Raw genomic sequence first — 22,876 nt, 5'->3', positions numbered from 1 at the left:
ACAAAATATGTAAGTTAATCATTCTAAGGGGTATATTCATGAATCAGTGAAACGTGTGAAGAAGCAAGCCAGTGGAGAAGTTGCCCATGGCAATCAACCAGCATTGAAATAACATTTATAATTTGCAAACTATAAAATATACAGAGCTGCTGTTTGTTTGCAATGGGCAACTTCTCCACTGACTCTCTTCTCCACTCTTTCCACTGCTTCATGAATAGACCCCTAAGAGAGGTCAAGATTAATTATAATGATATGGACTACAGGGGATGTTTTCCATCCCCTGTAGTCCATATCATTATAATTAATATTGACCTCTCTTAGGGGTCTATTCATGAACTGAGCTGACATATCAGTATTCAATTTGCGGCCAAATCCGACAGGTTTTGGCCGTTTTTGACAATATCAATCCGACTTTTTTTAAAGTCGGATTGACATTGTCGAAAATGGGACTAAAACCTGTTGGGTTGGCCGCAAATCGGACAAAACGCGTGAATCTGCGGCTAATCCGCCGATCCACGTTTTCCGACAAGTCGGAAAAACGGCAGCCCCATTGAATAGGTTGAATCACGATTCGACCTAACAAAGTCGGAAACTGCAGTCTTTCCGACTAAACGGCAGTTCCGACTTAAATTGAATACTGCAATCTGCAGAGGAGGATCATTATGTGAATTAACCACTTGCCTGGCACTAACATATGGGACGTGACTGCAGTCACTGGGGCTTACCTGAAACAGTTGTATTCCATGCGTCTATGCCATCTTGCTGCGTCCCTTGTCTATTATAGATGAGATCTGTTCTGCATAGTGCAGAATGGATCACCTCCTCCTGTTCCACCCCACGGAAGTGAGGTAGAAGTCTGTTACCGCTGATAATCATCCCTGAAATCGCACCCCATAATGCACTCTGGGGCACATGTGCAGTAACAGCATACTTCCCCTCTGAGCACCAATATGCTGGCATCTGCATGAGTAGAGATCAGCTGCCCCATGGTCCGCCTTGCACTGCAGTAAGGTAAGGGGGCAGAGCTATGGCACACGGAAAGGGGGGCTAACTGGGGGATCTATTGGCACTGGGGGGCTATGGGTATGGGTTATGCCCACAAAAAGTATATTTTGCTGGGGGGGCGGGGTATATACAGTATTAAAAATAACCGCATGCATATAAAGTGACACACGGGGTGGAGGGGGAGTTACCAATACATGGATGCCCATTCACACTGTGCTCTGCCACTATCACCATTAGGAGGCGATACTGCTGTGGATCTTTTGCCACGGGGGGAGGGCAGCTTTATCCACTGTGGGTGGGAAGTGATTTTAGCATGGGGACCTAGGAAGGACATGTATATATATAAAAAGCAAAAACTATTACATTTGTCAGTTAAGTGGTTAAAATGATCAGTGGAATAGTAATGTGTTAGGGCCACAGCTCATTCAGCTCCAGAAATATTTGTATAAAATAGTTATCACAATGTTTCTGTTGCTGTGTCCCTGAGTATGTGAAATAGTCCCAACTCCATCTCATACCACACATTTTTAAGCTATGTATATAAATATATGTGTATATATATTATATATAGAAAATATCCATAGAATCCACTAGGCATCTAACAAGGGTTATAACCAGCACAGCATATGATTGCCAAACATTTAATGCAGCAGCATGAATCCAAATTATGACTGCACGCCCCTGAAGAAGGTGATTCAGAACAGCCGTCGGGACATGCTGAGACAGAATGGGTTCAGAGCATGGCTTCCCCTTTAATTGATTGGATGTCTTCATGCTGATGACCTGTTGCAAGTATACTGGCCTGATATACCCTATGCCAGTGATGGGGAACCTTGGGCACATACTATACATTCCAGCATGCCCTGCTACAGTTTTAGCATAGCCAAATAACAAAACTGTAGCAGGGCATACTGGTATGTATAGTTCAACAACAGCCGGAGTGCCAAAGGTTCCCCAACACTGCATATGCTGGTAATTTATACAACATCATTTGGATTCATGCTGCTGCATTAAATGTTTGGCAGTCATATGGTGTGCTGGTCATAATCCTTGTTAGAAGCCTAGTGGATTCTATGAATATTTTCTATATGACAGTTGGCTGACCCTGCACCTGCATTTGACCTAATGGTGATATTTGCGGATCTTCTGTTCATACAGTATATATATATATATATATATATATATATATATATATATTTATTTCCTTATGAAGTAACAATTACAGTATGTGAAAGTACAGTAATAATGGTCATATTAAGGAAAGACAATTTACAGTAGCTTTGAACATGTTAAAAAAAATGCAATCTGCTACACAAGTATGTCTTTTTTATACGTTTAATACATAAAATGAAACATTATGGATGAAAACAAAATTCTGACCTGTGCATGTAGGAGTTGTAGCACTCCATGATCCCTCAGCTGTGCAGGATATGGTAGCTTCACCAACAAAGTGTAAACCCCTTTTACATGAAAATGTTACAGCATCCAAGAAGGTGTACTCATCCTTATAGGGATCAAATGATCCATTAATTGGCTTTTCTGGTGGACTACAGATAACAGCTGGAAAAAAAGTAATAGTTGATTGGAAAGATTCGTTCTGTGATGGAACAGTCCTATATACTAAATTATTTTGTAACTTGCATCTGTACGGAGTATTTTCAGCTATTGCTGGATATGAATTCTATGCTACTTTGCTATCAAACCTACTGAGATTTAAGTTGGGATCAACAGGGAAACATGGCATTTCCTGTCTAAACAATACTACTCACAACAGGGTGGTTTTAGGTAACACCAAGGAGCAACTTGATAGAAAATATCTGCACAAAAAATAACAAGGTCAAAATACTCATAAATAACATATTTGACAAAAGTTATACCTCTATCTCACCATCCTGCAACTAGAAAGCTGCGTGTCAGGTCTCCTGATCAGCCGTGCATCCAAAGTGGAATACTAGGGGTCTATTTACTAAAGTGTGGGTTTATAGAAGTGGAGATGTTGTCCATAGCAACCAATAAGATTCTAGCCATTATATTATAGAAGGTTCCAGTGGCGCACGCAGGGGGGGTTTCCGAGTACCTGGAACCCCCCCCCCCCCACTGATGAGCCAACATTTTTATATTTGAGACGGAGACAGGAGTGTCTCCGTCTCAGTAAAAGCCGCGATCGCGTGCGCGACCGCGACAGCGGAACTGTAGCAGCAGGGAGCTATGTAGCTCTCTGCATGGAGAATGTCCTGGGGGAGCTGCCGGCTGCGCATGCTCAGCCATAGCAGCTCCCACCGTCCACACAGTGCCGCCGTCTGCTCCCGCATGGTACAGTACTATATATGCAATATGTACTGTATACAGTATGTTAAGTTTGTGTGTATGTATGTGTGCGTGTCTCTGTGTACGTACGTACGTACGTACGTACGTACGTACGTACGTACGTACGTACGTACGTACGTACGTACGAGGTACGGTATGTGTGTCTATATGAATAAATGTTTGTGCTGTGCTGTATGTATGTATATATATATATATATATATATAGATTGAGAGACACTGTATATACACACATATATATATGTGTGTGTGTGTATATATATATATATATATATATATATATACTCAGACATGTACACACATTACTGGATCCTGCATTTGCCCCTGGGTTCTAGATAAATGCTAAGCTGAAGCTGATTGATTGCTCCACTTCTATAAATCCACACTTTAGAAAATATACCCCTTAGAGGGGGCCATCTTTTACCACCTTGTTCTCTGCTGTGTGATCACAGTGGATAACAACAGCTTGGCATCTTGTTAGGGATTAGGGTTATGTTTCAGGCTTTGCAATCTTATGGTCTTTGCGGTGACTTTCTCACTGCAATACAGGCTTTATGTTGCAATCCTACAGCTACTGTATTTGTCAATGGGCTTTCTTCGCTGCCATTTGATTTGAGTAATGGGACTAGACAGGGCTGCCCGCTCTCCCCTCTGCTATATGCTTTAAGTGTAGAACCTCTGGCAGCTAAAATTCGAAACAATCCTGACGTTAAGGGTATTTCAGTTGCGAAGTCTGATTATAAATTGTCGTTGTTTGCGGACGACGTGTTGTTGACATTGTCCTCTCCTCTGACCTCTCTTTTTACTTTGGAAGAATTGGCTTTGTGTGGCACGTATTCTGGGTACAAGATTAATAGAACTAAGGGGATCATTCCGAGTTGATCTCTCATTAGCAACTTTTTGCAGCGCTGCGATCAGGTTAAATCTCGCAAAACTGGGCATGCGTATGCATCGCAATGCGCAGGTGCATCGTATGGGTACAAAGAGGATTGGTGCTGGGCAATGGATTTAACGAAGAATCCATTTGCACAGCCGATCGCAAGGTGATTGACAGAAAGAGGGCGTTTGTGGGTGTCAACTGACTGTTTTCTGGGAGTGTTTGGAAAAACGCAGGCGTGTCCAAGCGTTTGCAGGGCGGGTGTCTGACGTCAATTCCGGGATCGGACACGCTGAAGTGATCGCAGCGGCTGAGTAAGTGCAGAGCTACTCAGAAACTGCATAAAACTTTTTTTGCCGTCTGCTGCAAAAAGCGTTCGCACACTTGCAAAGCGAAAATATACTCCCCCATAGGCGGCGACTATCTGATCGCAGCACAGCAAAAAGTTGCTAGCGAGCGACCAACTCGGAATGCCCCCCTAAGTCAGTAGCAATGGCATTTCACCTTGCTCCCTCTGATTTGACTCTTTTGGAACGTGAATTCACGTACTTATGGCGAGCAAAATCGCTTAAATACTTGGGCATCCAAATTACGAAAGAATATGACCACCTGTACAAGGCCAATTATATTCCTCTTTTACATTCCATCCAATCAGATTTAACTAAATGGGCTTCCTGTTGTATCTCATGGACAGGACGCATTTATTCTGTCAAGGTGAACATCTTGCCAAGATTACTTTATCTATTCCAGACGATTCCTATTACTGTGCCTACCAAATTTCTTCATACAATACAAACACTTTGTGGCAAATTTATATGGATGGGTAAGAAACCTTGTAATCGTAGACACTGTTTGGCTAAATCTGTGACTAATGAAGGTCTCGGCCTCCCTATTTTCGAAAGATATTTTTACGCCACTCAGCAAAGTCACATAATGTCATGGCATGTAGATGCGAGTACTAAGAAGTGGGTAAATATAGAAAGTGATCTCATTGTTGAACACCACGTGGGATTTCTTCCTTGGCTTCCCCCTTGTCTGAGACCAGCCTCCGTCTGTGCAGTTCCTTGTGTCAGAGCGACACTGAGGGTTTGGGATAGCCTAAATAAATGGCTGTACTTGGGTCCATATCTCTCACCTCTGACGCCTCTATGGCGACACCCTCATTTCTCCATGGGTTGTGTAGGTACAGATATCCGCCCTTGGGTAACAGCGGGGATCACTAGAGTGCATCACATTTTGGGAAACTTTGCTCCTCGAACTTTTGACGATTTATGCAAGAAATTTGAGATGCACGCTAACCACCAGTTTGCTTATATGCAGATAGTCAGCTTTATTCATTCCCTCAGTAAATCATAGACATTTAGAGACCTCTATCTTTTTGAACGTTTATGTACATATGACCCGGGACAACGGGGAGCTATATCTATTCTATATTCTATTTTAGACTCTTCATCCTCCACAGCCAAAGAACCTTTTGAAGCGGCATGGGAAAAAGACCTAGGGAAAAGCTTAGAAGTTGAGGAATGGTCTGTCATCCGTCAGAGAGTAGCTAAGACTTCTATTAATGCTAACTTGAAAGAGAATTCGTATAAAGTTTATACTCGGTGGTATTTGGTTCCTGAAAAGTTACATTCTATCTATCCAATGTCCTCCAATCTATGTTGGTGTAATTGCGGTAACACAGGTACCTATTTTCACATATGCTGGAAATGCCCCCTTATTGTTGGGTAGTCTCGCCACCTCCATGCTTCCTAAAGAGCCCCTTTATGCACTGCTTTGCTTACCAGTTCCGGAGTTGTCTAAACCTTTTGATAAGCTCTGTGGCCATGTTTTTAATGCTGCCATACTGCTCATAGCTTTGAAATGGAAGCAGCCCAATGCACCCTCTATTGTAGCCTTAATTAATAAGGTTTGGTACATTGCTTCCATGGAGTACATTATTGCTCTTCTCCATGACATTGTAGCCAAATTCCATGATGTTTGGACAACATGGTTCTCTCACTTTAATCGCAGTCTGCCTGGCTTGGGTTGATAATTATTATTATTTTTATTTTTACTTATTTTACTTTTTAAGTTTTCTCTCCTCCCCATTTTCTTTATAATTATTTTTCTTAGACTCTAGTCTAAATTGGTATTATGTGTATGTTTTACTGGTTTAAAAGTACCTGAAAATGTAAAAACTGGTAGTTTGATGATGTCTCTTTTGATCTATGTTGTTTTATACTCATATTTGAAAAGATATATTTCTATCTATTATCTGTATCACTTTTGTACTTTTAGTCACGACATCTATACTTATTTTATACAGGTGTTTGATTTTCTTTGTTGGGTACTCTGTTGTGACTGCTCTATTGTCTGTTATTGTATTTTTATTGTGTACTACCATTATAAATAAATAGATAAAAAAAATGTTCTAATGTGTACCCGTGATTGCGCTCTCCCCATGGGTCACATGCGATATCGCGTGCGACCCAGTGCAATGTAATGAGGGACGGAATGAGATGTCGTTCCGTCATTCATTACATTGGTAGTGTGTACAGGCAATTTGGCATGGTGCGGGGCAAAGGAAAATTGGCGCAAGTATGTACCCACCCTAAGTCTACTGTGTATCTAATAGTGCAGAGAGATGCCCCTTTACTACTTTTATAAACATGTCAGCTAAAGCTATTCATTGAAAGGGCACAAGCGAATAAATAAAAAAAACTCAGTGCAGGGGAGCGTGGCTTGGCTGGCTGCACGGACGGCAGCAGATTCTGTGGGCTCCCGCTGTAAACTTGAATACGGGGTTGGGGTGACACGACGAGGCTGATTCCTAATCTGCTCTGTCACCTGCAGCAATGATACGGCAGAGCTGGTGCCTTCTCCCCGATCTTTCCTGGTGCCACTGGTCTATCGCCTGCACCTCCGGACTGCCTTACCCGCCGACTCTTCTCCTCCTGTGGAGGGCTCTATCTTCTGGGCTCTGTTAGACTGTGCGCCCGGCGCCGCCCTGCGTGGTACCTCCGGCACTGGGATCCAGACGCTACAGAGCTCCTGCTTGGGGCTTCTTTCTGGCCCTGACGACCGCTGCTAACGCTGTGAGGACACAGCGCATACCTCCTGTGCACACTGCTGAGCCTCCCTGCTGTAGTGCCTGTGGAGTGGGGGACACCCTCTGCCATCTTGGAAGTGGTTCCAGACCTTTGCTGCTGCTCCCTTGAACTCCCTGGTGGTGGTGAGTTGGTATCTGTATCTGTGTTCCTGCCTTGCCTCCTAGACATTTGTAAATCCTGCTTGTGGGCGCTTTTAATTTAATATTGCCCTGGCTGTGGATTATAATTACTGGATGCCAACCCCACTGTTACAGCTCACTACACACTGCATCTCTCCTGGTGGTCTCCTCCAGTCCTGGCTGCATCTGCTGACACTGTGAGTGTTGCTTTGATTACTGTGCCCTTCTGTGTTACACTGCAGACCACACTGTCCAGGCATCTTCGCTCCTCTCAGAGGATTTACACTGGTCTGGCTCTGATTTACTCCCTGGCTCCTCTGGCAGAACATCTCCCTTGTAGTGGACTTGCTTTCCTCCACACAGTGCGGGACTCTTACACCTGGGATACTTATTTTATATCATTATTGGGATCTATACAGCTCAGTTTTCCATCCTCTGGAATTTGGAGACACTGGTGGTCAGGTCTCTGACTTTCCCTGTGTACATGTGAGATACACCTGTTTTACTGCGAGGCACTGGGTCTTACCACATCTTCTCTTCCCTCACCCTCAAATACATTATCACTCATTTCCTTTAAAATACAGCTGCTTTTTCTATATATTGTTACACCGCTGCTCAGAACTATTCTGGACATTGCTAGTAAGAATCATAAAGCTCCCCCTGGAGACTCATCTTCCTTTTCGGCCCTAAATGGGGCAAAAATACGAATCAACAACCAGCTTCGCCAGGAACTGTACAGGATTCGGGATCCTCCCCGTCTAGATCTGATTCAACTCTTCCTGCTGATGCTGATCTGTATGACTCCTTAGTACAAAGGATTGCGACCACATTCCGAATTGAATTACGAGCGGCCATACAGGAAGTTAAAATGGAAATCTCCTCTCTGGGGGTCTCACACTGAAGCCTTAGAATGAAGAACTGACTATATCTGCAATTATCAGGATGTTATCACTCAGGAGGTTTTGGAATTGCGTTCAGAGGTTTACCTCATGCGTGAGCATGTTGAGGATCTTGAGACTCGCTCACGCAGAAACAACTTGCGGATACAAAATGTGCCAGAGTCGGTAGATACAACCACATTACCTGACTATCTTATGGGCCTGTTTCATCAATTACTCCCGGACCTTTCTGAGGATTAATTCTTATTGGATAGCGCTCATAGGGCTTTTCGTGCGAAACCGCCTTCAGACCAATCTCCAAGGGACGTCATTCTCCGGATGCACTTCTTCCACAATAAAAACAAAAGTTCTAATTGCTTGCTATAGTGTCCCTGCTACAAAGGATCGCATCTTCTCATATTTCAGGACCTGGCTCCTTCCACTCTAAAAAATAAAAGAGATGTTGCCTGTCACCAAAGTCTTGAGCAACCACAAGATTCCTTATAGATGGGGATTTCCAATTCTACTTCAATGGTCGAAATCATTCCATGAAGAACCCGGATGATGGCTTGGAAGCTCTCAGACGATTAGGGCTTTACTCCGCCTCTCCCCCTGCGCCATCTCCAGACACTCTAGGGGGTTCTAAGTCAAAGTCGCCTCCGCATGCTGAATGGTCGACCACTTGATTGCTTCACTAATTATCCTCTGGACTTTCAGGTTCATTGCAAAGACTTGTGTACTTTTTTTTTTTGTTTGCTCAGGTTTGCTAATACAGTGTTAATTTACGTCTTATTGTTTCTTATATGTTTCTATTTTTTGCTCCTACTTTCTGCAAAGTGGCTTGAGGTTCTCTTTTTTCCATATTACAGGCATTTGCTCTGATCGCTTAGTTTAATGATATTGTAATGCGATTATGTGACTATTACAGAGCCTCCTCACGCTGCTGTTCAGGGTTGATATAATTGATGTTTTTGTTGTTATTATCTTATCCCTATTATATGCTACATGTCTTTGTTCCTATGTCTCTGCCCATTATAAAGTGATAATGTTTCCTAACACTCTAGGGTGCAACTTGCCGCCTGTTCAGGTTTTTCCAGTCTTGGAATAGACCCTCTCTCGTCAATAGGATATTTTGTGAACTATGGGGGTCATTCCGAGTTGATCGTAGCTGTGCTAAATTTAGCAGAGCTACGATCATCTTTCCTGACATGCGTGGGGACGCCCAGCACAGGGCTAGTCCGCCCCCCGCATGTCAGTGCTGGCTCCTGCGGCTGGCCGGGAGTTGTGTGTTGCTGCCGCTGGCCGCAGTGGCTGCGTGAGATGTCATGCAGCCGCCGCGGCACGCCCCCCCAATGGTCCGGCCACGCCTGCATTGGCCGGACCACGCCTACTAAATGGCAGCTTTATGCCGCCGTTCAGCCCCCTGCCGCCTAGAGACCGCCTTTGTCTCAGAGGCGATAGCTAGGCAGCGACGACTGCTATGCGCCGGTGCACTGCGGCGCCGGCGCATGCGCAGTTATGACCCGATCGCTTCACTGCGACAAACTGCAGCGAGCGATTGGGTCGGAATGACCCCCTATGTCCCTATAGTTGGGGTGTTGCTGTCTGCCTTGCAGGCTCCCCAGTAACCATGTTAGTGATCCCAATTTTACTGTTGGTTTGGGTAACAAAAAGTTGTCACATTTCTGTTCTCCTAGAGACCTCACCCCCACAACATCTGGACATCCCCCTATGTGGATGGGGTTCTGTGATGATGTTATATGTCGAGTCCACGAGACTGCGATCTTTCCCAGTTACTCGGTTGACCTCTCGGCCTCCGCTCCTTGTATTGCTTATCCCTAATCTCTCCTGCCCCCCTCATCTCCACCCTGTTCAGCTCTGCACTATACCCTGGACCTTTAGGTCTCCCCTAAACCAAGTCCTCTACTGGAATAAAACATTTTAACGTTGAATGTCAACGGATTAAATTCCCCCCATAAATGAACCATGGCTATCCAATTTTTTTAAAAACAGAAAGCCAACATAATTCTTTTACAAGAGACACACTTTAAAACTGCTCATCCCTCATTAGCTTCAATGGCTTATCCTATTCTACAACTCCAAAGAAAAATAAGGGCACTGCCATTTTGCTACATACTTCACTTACATACACTGTTGAAGATACTTTTTTCGTATCCCAAGGGGCGCTTTAATATTGTTGTTTTACATTTGGGTCACTCTTTCTTACCTGTGGCCTCAGTTCACTCCCCTAATATGGAGCAAGGTACCTCTAACTGCGACTTTTACTTTCAACTTGAAAAACTTATGAAGGGACGGGTGATAATTGGCGGGGACTTCAATGCTTCACCTGATTTATTTTGAGACCGTACTCAATCTAGTTCTTCCACAGTTAGGGAATCCAAGCGGTTAGCTGACTCCATCACGCCCCATGGGTACAATGATGCTTGGAGGGTTTTGTATCCTTGTGAGTGTACGTATACACATTACTCTATTCCTCATGGCATCCACTCTAGACTTGACCTTTTTTAGTGGATTCTACCTCAGTGCAGGGCTTGGTCAAGGTTTGGGTCTCCCCAGTAGTATGGTCCAATCATTTATCTGCCTCTCTGACTGTCTCCTCTACTCCTTAGATATAGAATATATTGCTCCTGAGGAAGCTGGCAGTTATTGGACCAGCGAAACGCGTTGAACCACATCCTTCATGACCATGAGCGTTAACCCCCCCTATTCACACTCCTGGCATTAATTTGCATCCATTGGACAATACCTACACAAGCATCTGTGGATCCGGATCAACCCACGTTTGCAACTTGGATCTCCGTTTTAATTGAGATACCTAGGGGACTACCTCTGAGAAGATCTGGTAATATTCCATACTCAAATGAACTTGTGAGTTTTTCTGGAACTGAGTGCTAGCCAGATAGTGTGGCTTAAGTAACTATTGAGGGGGAAAACAAGTGGTATATCTGCATATGATATCAAATGTTTTATGGTACATCCTTTTTTAATCGATTGAAGGGCATAAGACCTCATTTTATGAGTGTGTAATAAATTGTATCTTTATTTTAGTGTGATAATAGTGCAATTGTCACTTTATTATTTGGACTAACAGCCGGCGCCAGTACTCTTTCCACTACTCCTAAACCCTCCACAGATTTTGTTGGAGACTAAATTCCACTCTACTTATGAAAAAAAAGATTATGTTACTCAGACTGATAGAGTATTAGAGGAATTTTTTTCTTGAATGCCACAGAAGAGATCTCACAAGCTCTAGATTGGAAAGCACATAAGGCCTCCATTGTGGGTCACTTTGTTTCTCTTACTAAAGCCCCAAAATTGCAGGATCGCCGGACAGTGGCGGATCTTAAGCAATCGCTCACTATATAGTAACATTTTGGCTCTAAAAGGCCAATTGTATAAAATTTTATCTGCTAAGGCCGCTAAGACCATGCGGTGGTTACAACATAAGTTCTACCCTAATGGGCCCTACACACTGCGGGCTCCGCCGCTGAGCTTCCTGGCGGCGGATACGGGCGACCCGGTGGTGGGAGGGCAGCGACGGGGGGAGTGAAGTTTCTTCACTCCCTCGTCAACCGGCTCCATAGCAGTGCAGGCAAATATGGACGAGATCGTCCATATTGGCCTGCTTGCACAAGTGACGGGGCACCAGCGATGAATGAGCGCGGAGCCGTAGAGGATGCTGGGGTCCACATTAGTACCATGGGGTATAGACGGGTCCACCAGGAGCCATTGGCACTTTAAGAGTTTGAGAGTGTGGGCTGGCTCCTCCCTCTATGCCCCTCCTACCAGACTCAGTCTAGAAACTGTGCCCGAGGAGACGGATATCTTTGAGAGAAGGATTATACACAGATAGTGGTGAGATTCACACCAGCTCACACATACAAGGCAAACCAAGCTAACTAGCTTGAAACTCAACAACCACTGAAACATTACTTACCAAGTAACAACAGCAGTACGTAACTAACACAAAGTTGTACTGAACCAAAGAACCACTGCAGGAAAACAAAGGGCTGGGGGCGGGCACCCAGCATCCTCTACGGACTACGAGAAAAGCATTTACCGGTAGGTAATTAAAATCCTATTTTCTCTTATGTCCAAGAGGATGCTGGGGTCCACATTAGTACCATGGGGATGTACCAAAGGTAGAGAGCGCGGAGGCTCCTGCAGAACTGCTTGACCAAACTTTAGGTACTCAGAGGCCAGAGTATCGAACTTGTAGAACTTAGCAAACGTGTTCAACCCAGTCCAAGTAGCCGCTCGGAAAAGATGCAAAGCCGAGAAACCCGGGGAAGCCGCCAGGAAGATCCCACCTTACGAGTAAAGTGGGCCTTAGCCGATTTCGGACACTGCAAACCTGCCGAAGAATATGCATGCTGGATAGCGAACCTGTTCTAGCGAGAGATCGTCTGCTTCAAAGCAGACGGACACCCAATTTTCTTGGGATCATACAGAACAAACAGAGAGTCCGTTTTCCTATGACAAGCAGTCCTCTTCACATAAGATTTTCAAAGCCCATACAACATCCAAGGACATATATGTAATTGAGGAGTCAGTATCCACTGGTACCACAAGTGGTTGGTTGATATGAAAAGCCGACACAACCTTTCGAAGGAACTGCTGACGCATCCTGAGCTCAGCTCTATCTTCATGGAAGATTAAATAGGGCTTTTACAGGACAAGTCCCCCAATTCCGACACACGTCGAGCAGAAGCTAAGGCCAACAAAGTGACAGCCTTCCACGTACGAAACTTAACCTCAGCCTCCTGTAAAGGCTCAAATCAATCCGATTGCAGGAAGTGCAACACCACGTTAAGATCCCAGGGCGCCGTCGGCGCCACAAAGGGAGGCTGGATATGCAGAACCCCTTTCAAAAAGGTCTGAGCATCAGGAAGGGCAGCCAGGAAAAGGAGAAACCGTCCAAGTTTAAACTCCACCGTACGAAACTTCTTGGATTCACCCCAAGAAACATATTTTTTCCAAATGTGATGGTAGTGTTTAGACGTTACCTCTTTCCTAGCCTGTATTAGGGTAGGAATAACCTTGCTCGGAATACCCTTTCGGGCTAAGATCTGGTGTTCAACCGCCATGCCGTCAAACGCAGCCATGGTAAGTCCTGATAAGCGAACGCCCCCTGTTGCAGAAGGTTCTCGAAAAGAGGAAGAAGCCGCGGGTCTTCCAGCAATAGGTCCAGAAGATCCGCGTACAAAGCTCGCCTTGGCCAGTCCGGAGCAATGAGAATTGCCTGAACCCTTGTTCTCTTTATGAGCTTTAGGATTCTTGGAATGAGTGGAAGTGGAGGGAACACATACACTGACTTTAACACCCACGGAGTTACCAGGGCATCCACCGCCACTGCTTGTGGGTCTCTGGACCTGGAACAATACCTCCGAAGTTTCTTGTTGAGATGTGAGTCCATCATGTCTATTTGAGGCACGCCCCAACGACTGATCACGTCTGTGAACACCTCCGGATGGAGACCCCACTCCCCTGGATGGAGATAGTGTCTGCTGAGGAAGTCTGCTTCCAAGTTGTCCACTCCCGGAAAGGAAGATTGCTGAGAGCGCCAACGCGTGTCTTTCTGCCCAGAGGATGATTCTTGTCACCTCTGACATTGCCGCTCTGCTCTTCGTTCCGCCCTGTCGGTTTATGTAAGCCACCGTCGTTACATTGTCCTACTGTACTTGAATGGCCCGATCTTTTAAAAGATGGGCTGCCTGAAGAAGACCGTTGTAGATGGCTCTTAGTTCCAGGAGGTTGATCGGCAGGCCGGCTTCCAGACTTGACCACCTTCCTTGGAAGGTTTCCCCATGAGTGACTGCGCCCCAGCCCCGAAGGCTTGCATCCGTGGTTAGAAGGACCCAGTCCTGAATCCCGAATCTGCGTCCTTCCAGAAGGTGAGGCACTTGCAGCCACCAGAGGAGTGAAATCCTTGCCTTTGGTGACAGACTAATTCTCTGGTGCATGTGAAGATGAGATCCTCGCCATTTGTCCAGGAGATACAGTTGGAAGGCCCGAGCACGGAACCTCCCGTACTGGAGAGCCACGTAAGAGGCCACCATCTTTCCCAAAAGGTGAATGCATTGATTAACCGACACCCGGGCTGGCTTCAGGACATCCTGGACCATAGTTTGTATCACCAACACCTTTTCCTGTGGAAGAAACACCTTCTGCACTTCTGTGTCGAGGATCATCTCCAGAAAAGACAACCTCTGGGTTGGTTCCAATTGTGATTTTGGAAGGTTCAGAATCTCACCGTGGAGTCTGAGTAGGTGGGTTGTGAGAACAATGGACTGCAACAACTTCACCTTGGACGATGCCTTTATCAGCAGATCGTCCAGATATGGAATGATGTTCACCCCTTGTTTGCGGAGGAGAACCATCATCTCTGCCATCACCTTGGTGAACACCCTCGGTGCTGTTGAGAGGCTGAATGGCAGGGCCTGGAACTGGAAATGACAGTCCAGTAATGCAAAACGGAGATAAGCCTGATGCGGCAGCCAAATCGGAATGTGGAGGTACGCATCCTTGATATCCAGGGATACCAGGAATTCCCCCTCTTCGCAACCTGATATCACCGCCTGGAGAGACTCCATTTTGAACTTGAACTCCTTTAGAAAGGGGTTCAGTGAATTTAGGTTCAGAATGGGCCTGACTGAACCATCCGGTTTCGGTACCACGAAAAGGTTCGAATAGTAACCTGTGGTTTGCAAATGAGGAGGAACTGGCACAATGACCTGTGCCTCCACCAACTTCTGGACAGCCCCTTGTAGGACAGTTCTGTCTGCCAGTAGAACTGGCAAGCCTGATTTGAAAAATCGGTGAGGAGGGAGATTCTGAAATTCCTGCCTGTATCCCTGGGACACAATATCTATCACCCAGGGATCCAGGCCGGACGATACCCAGACGTGACTGAACTGTCTGAGTCTCGCTCCGAGTGGCCCCACCTCCAGGCCGCGCAGTCCACCATCATGCGGAGAACTTTGGCAAACCTGAAACAGGCATTTGTTCCTGGGAACCTGCAGCAGCAGGTTTCTTGGATTTAACTCGACCTCCCCTAAAGAAGGTATTGGACGGTTTGGCCTTTCTAGGTTTGTTAGGCCAAAAGGACTGTGATGCTGATGAAGAGAAGAATTTCTTCGGAGCAGGTGCAGCTGAGGGAATAAACAGAGACTTAGCCCCTGTAGTCATGGATATCCACGCATCCACAGCTTCCCCAAAGAAAGCCTGACTTGTTTTGGGGTAGGGACTCCACACTTTTCCTGGATTCCGTGTCGGCCGACCACTGGCGCAGCCACAGTCCCCGACGAGCTGAAACAGACATGGAAGAGATTCCTGCAGCCATGGAACCCAGGTCTTTCATGGATTCTACCATAAAACCTGCTGAATCGTGAATGTTATGCAAAAACAATTCAACATCACCCTTATCCATCGTATCCAAATCCTCAAGTAAGGTGCCTGACCACTTTAATATAGCTTTTGCAATCCATGCACTAGCAATAGTGGGACATAATATGGCCCCTGAAGCGGTGTACATTGATTTAAGTGTAATATTAATTTTACGATCAGCCAGCTCCTTTAAGGCGGTAGATCCCGGAACAGGTAAAACCAACTTTTTTGAGAGTCTGGACACAGATGCGTCAACAAATGGCGGGTTTTCCCATTTTTTTCTATCCTCCTCAGGGAAAGGGAACGCCACCTGGACCCTTTTTGGGTATCTGGAATTTTTTCTCAGGGTTTTCCCATGCTTTCTCAAATATAGCATTTAATTCCTTTGACGCAGGGAAGGTGAGAAAGGCTTTCTTATTTTCAGTGAAAAAAGCCTCCTCAACCTGCTCAGGTGTGGTATCATTAATATTCAACACATCCCTGATAGCCTCTATCATAAATTGCACCCCCTTTGCAAGAGAGGCAGACCCCCGCAACATATCCCCATTACCGTCTGTGGTGTCATCCGTGTCATCTTGCATGACATGAACAAGCGCACGTTTGTGGGGATATATAGCGGAGCATCCAGAGGTACCAGAATCGGGCTATACTGCCATTGAGTTCTGTAATACCTGGTTTGCAGATTCATTACTTGTAACCCTGTCTGAAATCTGAGAAATCCAAGATTTGATAGAGGAAAACCACTCAGGTTCCCCTGCTGGAATCTGTGCTAAACCAGTGCTATCCTGATTAGATGGAATAGGATCATCCTGGGAGGACATATCCTTCGCAGCATATGACACAGTGTCCCTGTACATAGCTAAAGGAGACCACCAAACACTCCACACATACACAGGGAAGGGCAGACAGAGTTTCCCCGCCAAGAATGGCAAGAGAGACAAAGAGATTAGAGCCAACCCACACACAGTGCTTCTAACCAAAGGGAGACCCCTTGTCAGCGCTGACTGTGCACCTTAATAGGATACACAGTCATATTGCAGCCCCCTTCTACAACCCCCTGGTACTGTTTACAGATAGCTGGAGTTGCTGTAGAGGGACCTGTTTCTCCTGATCAGCGCTGTGCAGTCAGGAAAACGGTGCTGAACGCTGCTAGGTCCGCTCCGAGGAGAAGCTCCGCCCCCAAAATGGCGCTGTCTTCCCGCTCTTCCACTGATTATACTGTCCTGAGGATTGAGTGCTGGCTGAGATTCGAGGACCCCGACAGGCTTTGGGACCAGTGTAGGGTGTAGCGCTGGCTCAGGGCGCCCCTCACAGCGCTGCATCATGTACCACTGAGCCTCCCGGAGCGCGGTTAATACTGCGCTCCTACCCTGCTGCCGTCATCTTCATACCGATCCCCCGCTTGCTAGGGGGGTCGGTGTCTCACTCGCCACCGATTCTTCAGCTCTGCTAGGGGGCGTCGGCATGCTGCTGGGGCGAGCGATCCCCTGCGGCGGGGAGCGATCTGACCCCTCAGGAGCTCAATGTCCTGTCAGCGGAGTAAGTAACTCAGACCCCGCAGGGCGGACACTACTTACCCCCTTAGTCCCACGAAGCAGGGAGGCTGTTGCCAGCAGCCTCCCTGTAAAATAATAAACTCTAAATAAAACTTTTCTAGGGAAACTCTGGAGAGCTCCCCCAGCTGTTACCGGCTCCTCCGGGCACATTTTCTAAACTGGTATAGAGGGAGGAGCCAGCCAACACTCTCAAACTCTTAAAGTGCCAATGGCTCCTGGTGGACCCGTCTATACCCCATGGCACTAATGTGGACCCCAGTATCCCCTAGGACATAAGAGAAATATTAATACTCTCAATTAAAATAATATATATATATATTATGAATGCAAGACACAAACGTATGTTTAATTTATTATTCTTTTTCAAATTATTTTGGGAGTGTGGATTTGTGTGGATTTGAGCTTTAGATCTACGAGTTTGGACCCAAAACACAGGTTGCTATAATCTTTTTACTACACCATTAATAAGTAAATGATAAACGATAACGATAAATACCAATGTTACATATTATTTTGGTAGCCCATATTGTTTTCCTATCATGCTACTTCTTATTATCTAATGCTTTTCAGTTTACCTTCACATTCAGGGAGATCATTACTCCATTTTCCATCGGCTAGGCAATCTCTATAAGGTCGTTTGGATGTTATGTGGTAACTAAAAGAGAAGAAAAAAACAAAGAACATATTTTGCAGTGTCTTGAGAAGCAGCTGCATACAGGATATATGACCGTAAAATACAAACTATTCAATATAAAATGGTACAAACAGACAGCACAAGGTAAAATGAAAATCAAACAGTGAAATATACAGACAACAAAGAGTGTGACAGTTAAGATGGGTACACATTAAACAATATGTTGCCTAATTCAGCGGATCGGAGCGACATATCGGGTACATTGTCTAGTGTGTACCCATGATAAGCAAGCTTCCTTGGGTCGCTAGCGAGATTCCCAGTCAGCTCTGCAGAAGAATGACATGCTACAGAATGCAGCATGTCACGTCTCTTCCCATGTCAGACCCGGCATCGGTAAGTTGTCTTGCCGAATGATGGGTCCCGTTGCTCGTTGGATCTGCTAGGTACACACCACTTAGTGCATACCTAGCTTTAGAAATAGTATCACTCAACGACCCAGTGCCATGGGAAGGGCAGACAGAAAGGATGACAGACGTTGACTGTGAGTGGGAAGACACTAGAGACAGATAATGCAGAGAGAGATCAGGGGGGTGTGGGTTGATAGACAGTGTCTAGTTAGACAGTCAATAGATAGACACCATATCTTAGACAGGGTCATTAGGTCGACAGGGTCAAAAGGTCGACATGAAAAAGGTAGACAGTACAAAAGGTCGACAGGGTCAAAAGGTCAACATGAAAATGGTTGACACAAAAAAGGTAGACACCATGTTTTTTGCATTTTTGTGGTTTGTGTGGATAGTTTTGTCATCTGGGACCCCCAATTGTAGAAAGACATATGCTTGCCACGCTTCGGGCTCAGCGGCTCGCTGTGCTAGCCACAAGGTTTATAACCAACTCTATGTCGACATGGATAGAGAAGGTATGAAATAGTCCAAAAACATGTAAAATTTTAAAATAAAACGTGTCTCTTTTTTATGTCGACCATTTTCATGTTGACCTTTTGACCCTGTCGACCTTTTGTACTGTCTACCTTTTCCATGTCAACTTTTGACCCAGTCGACCTAACGTCTGTCTTACATATGGTGTCTATCTATTGACTGTCTAACTAGACACTGTCTATCTATCAACCGGATACCAGATCAGGAAAGTGGTGGACCCCGTAATTTGGAGGAGACAAATGGGGGGGGAGGGCAGAGTTCAGAGTTATGACTGTGGGGAAGGTGTATGTGTTTTCATGAACATGTACCTTTTCAATGGACCTTTCAAACAATACAGACTTGTAGAAAGTCTAATACAGGTTGAGTCTCCCTTATCCAAAATGCTTGGGACCAGAGGTATTTTGGATATGGGATTTTTCCGTATTTTGGAATAATTGCTTACCATAATGAGATATCATGGTGATGGGACCTAAATCTAAGCACAGAATTCATTTATGTTACATATACACCTTATACACACAGCCTGAAGGTAATTTTAGCCAATATTTTTTATAACTTTGTGCATTAAACAAAGTGTATGTACATTCACACAATTCATTTATGTTTCATATACACCTTATACACAAAGCCTGAAGGTCATTTAATACAATATTTTTAATAACTTTGTATTAAACAAAGTATGTGTACATTGAGCCATCAAAAAACAAAGGTTTCACTATCTCACTCTCACTAAAAAAAAGTCCGTATTTCGGAATATTACGTATTTCGGAATATTTGGATATGGGATACTCAACCTGTAGTTTAGGTAGGATGAGGTAGTGGCACAGAGGTACAGTAAGTCAATAGTCAGAGGAAGAGTAGAGTGGGCAATAGGGAGGGAGGATTAAGATGAGGTCAGAGCTATTAGATGCTTTGAATGCTAGAGTGAGGAGCTAAAACTAGATTCTGTAAGTGAAGGGGAGCCAGCAAATGAAATGAAGAAGTAGTAGCATTGGAAGAGAATAAGGGGAGTATTCAATTAGCTCCTACAATTTCGAAGTTATCGAATTCACCTCCTGGCGTATTCAATTGCGGGTAATTTTTAGGCATTTTCGCCAATGCCTTTTCACTTCTTTTTTAGGCATTGGCGAAAAATGCATTAAAATCTGCAAAAATGGCCAATGTTTTCGCTGGTGCTGGTGCAAAAACACATGGATTCACTGATCCACATGTTTTTCGCTTTTGAATTTTTTGTCTAGGTGAAAAAACGACCTTACTATTGAATAGGGCGAATCTCAAAAAAAATAGCAAAAAGTGCAGTTTTTTAGCCTTGGCAAAAAAACAGCCCTAATTGAATACCCCCCTTAGGGGGCAAAGGAGAATGAGGAGTGAAGGTAGCAGTCTTAAGGGACAGAAGGATAAAAAGTGTTAGCAACAGTTACAGAAATGTGTGATGGAAAGACAGTATTATAAACTAGGGGAGTTGAGGTTTTACTTTTCTATAGCTGTGACTGATAAGTGAGAATAAAAATATATTTGATAGTTGGGATTAGAAAATGAGATTTATGGTAAGAAATTACCGTTGTTAAATCTCTTTCTGCAAGGTACACTGGGCTCCACAGGGAATGACATTGGGGTGTAGAGTAGGATCTTGATCCGAGGCACCAACAGGCTAAACGCTTTAAGCTTCTTCCCAGAATGCATAGTGCCGCCTCCTCTATAACCCCACCTCCGTGCACAGGAACTCAGTTTTTGTTAACCAGTTCAATACAGTAGCAGGCAAAAGAGACGACAACTGTCAGTAGCCACATATACCACACACTCACGACAGGAGAACGTGTCAGCGGCTAATGCCTTATCAACCCAAAGAAGCTAAGTGCGTCAGGGTTGGCGCCCTGTGGAGCCCAGTGTACCTCGCAGAAAGAAATTTAACAACGGTAAGTTCTTACCATAAATCTCATTTTCAGCTGCGGGGTACACTGGGCTCCACAGGGAATTACATTGGGGATGTCCTAAAGCAGTTCCTTATGGGAGGGGATGCACTGTAGCGGGCACAAGAGCCCGGCGTCCAAAGGAAGCATCCTGGGAGGCGGAAGTGTCAAAGACATAGTACCTTATGAAAGTTTTCACTGAGGATAACGTAGCCGCCTTGCACAATTGTTCAAGGGTCGTACCACGTCGGGCCGCCCAAGAAGGTCCAACCGACCAAGTAGAATGGGCCTTAATGGTAGCAGGAGCAGCCTGAACATAAGCATGTGCAATCACCATTCTAATCCATCTGGCCAGGGTCTGCATGTAAGCAGGCCAGCCACGTTTGTGAAAACCAAACAGAATAAAGAGAGAATCCGACTTCCTGATGGAGGCAGTTCTCTTTGGAAGACGATTCAGGAGAGGCAAAGGCCGGAACCACAGTCTCCTGATTAAGGTGGAAAGACACCACCTTAGGTAAATACCCGGGATGTGTTCTAAGATCACGGTGAAAAATCAGATATGGTGACCTACAAGACAAGGCACCCAAAATCCGACACCCGTCTAGCAGAGGCAATAGCCAGCAGAAACAATACCTTAAGAGTAAGCCACTTAAGGTCTGCAGATTCAAGAGGCTCAAACGGAGACCCTTGCAACGCCTCCAAAACCACCGACAAGTCCCAAGGAGCCACAGGCGGGACATAGGGAAGTTGAATCCGCAACACACCCTGAGTGAACGTATGTACATCAAGTAACGTCGCAATTTTTCTCTGGAACCAAATCGACAAGGCAGAAATATGAACCTTGATGGAGGCCAGACGAAGGCCCAAGTCAAGGCCCTGTTGTAGAAAGGCCAAAAGTTTGGCCGTACTTAGGGGGTCATTCCGAGTTGATCGCTCGCTAGCAGTTTTTAGCAGCTGTACAAACGCTATGCCGCCGCCCACTGGGAGTGTATTCCAGCTTAGCAGAAGTGCGAACGGTTGTATCGCAGAACAGCTACAAAAAAATGTAGCTCAAAACCTACTCAGCGCTTGCGATCACTTCAGACTATTCAGTTCCGGAGTTGACGTCACAAACCTGCCCAGCGTTCGCCCAGCCAAGCCTGCGTTTTTCAGCACACTCTCTGAAAAACGGTCAGTTCCCACCCAGAAACGCCCACTTCATGTCAATCAGTCTGCGGCAAGCAGTGCAACTGAGATGCATCCTAGACCCTGTGCAAAACTGCATCGGTCGTTGTGCCCGTACATCACGCGTGAGCATTGCACCGCATACACATGCGCAGAACTGCAGTTTTTTAGCCTGATCGCTGCGCTGCGAACAAATGCAGCTACCTATCAACTTGGAATGACCCCCTAAACTTGTAAATGTGATGATTGTTAGATGCGCACCAAGCATAGTAAGAATTCCAGACACTATGGTAAATCCGAGCAGAAGCCGGTTTCAGGGCCTTCAACATGGTTTGAATGACCGCCTCAGAAAATCCCTTGGCCCTCAAGACGGAAGCTTCAAGAGCCACGCCGTCAAAGCCAACCTGGGCTAAATCCTGATATACACAGGGGCCCTGAACAAGGAGATCTGGGCACTGTGGAAGTAGAATGGGATGCTCTATCAAGAGACACTGAAGGTCTGAGAACCAATGCCGTCTGGGCCATGCGGGAGTGATCAGAAGCAGAAGTCCTCCTTCTTGCTTGAACTTCCTTATTACTCTGGGCAGGAGTGACACCGGAGGGAACAAGTATGGCAGCTGAAAGTTCCAAGGAATTGCCAGTGCGTCCACGAACACTGCTAGAGGATCCCTTGTCCTTGCTCCAAAGACCGGAACCTTGTGATTGTGTCAAGACGCCATCAGGTCCATATCTGGAAGGCCCCACCTGTCCACGAGGAGTTGAAACACTTCTGGATGGAGGCTCCACTCTCCGGGGTGTACGTCCTGACGACTGAGAAAGTCCGCTTCCCAGTTTAGGACCCCGGAATGAAAACTGTCAATATGGCTGGCAGATGGCGTTCCACCCACTGAAGAATCCGTGATACTTCCCTCATTGCCATGCGGCTTTGAGTACCGCCTTGATGAGTGATGTATGCCACCGTGGTGGCATTG

The 22,876-nt window shown here is 45.5% G+C and overlaps 1 protein-coding gene across 3 annotated transcripts in view; it reads right to left on the bottom strand.

The window, feature by feature from the left end:
• LOC135045595 (complement decay-accelerating factor-like) overlaps nt 1–22,876 on the bottom strand; it is a 449,130-nt gene that overhangs the window by 150,832 nt on the left and 275,422 nt on the right. For all 3 annotated transcript variants that reach the window (XM_063955314.1, XM_063955312.1, XM_063955313.1), the window contains exons 7-8: nt 17,835–17,914; nt 2,386–2,565 (exon numbers count right to left, since the gene is read on the bottom strand). In XM_063955314.1, the coding sequence (XP_063811384.1) occupies nt 2,386–2,565; nt 17,835–17,914 (260 nt within the window). The remainder of the gene's footprint in view (nt 1–2,385; nt 2,566–17,834; nt 17,915–22,876) is intronic.

Source organism: Pseudophryne corroboree, chromosome 2, assembly GCF_028390025.1.
Source record: "Pseudophryne corroboree isolate aPseCor3 chromosome 2, aPseCor3.hap2, whole genome shotgun sequence".
NCBI lineage: Eukaryota > Metazoa > Chordata > Amphibia > Anura > Myobatrachidae > Pseudophryne > Pseudophryne corroboree.
Note: the sequence above shows the minus strand (reverse complement) of the source record. Positions and strands in the feature narration are given on the sequence as shown.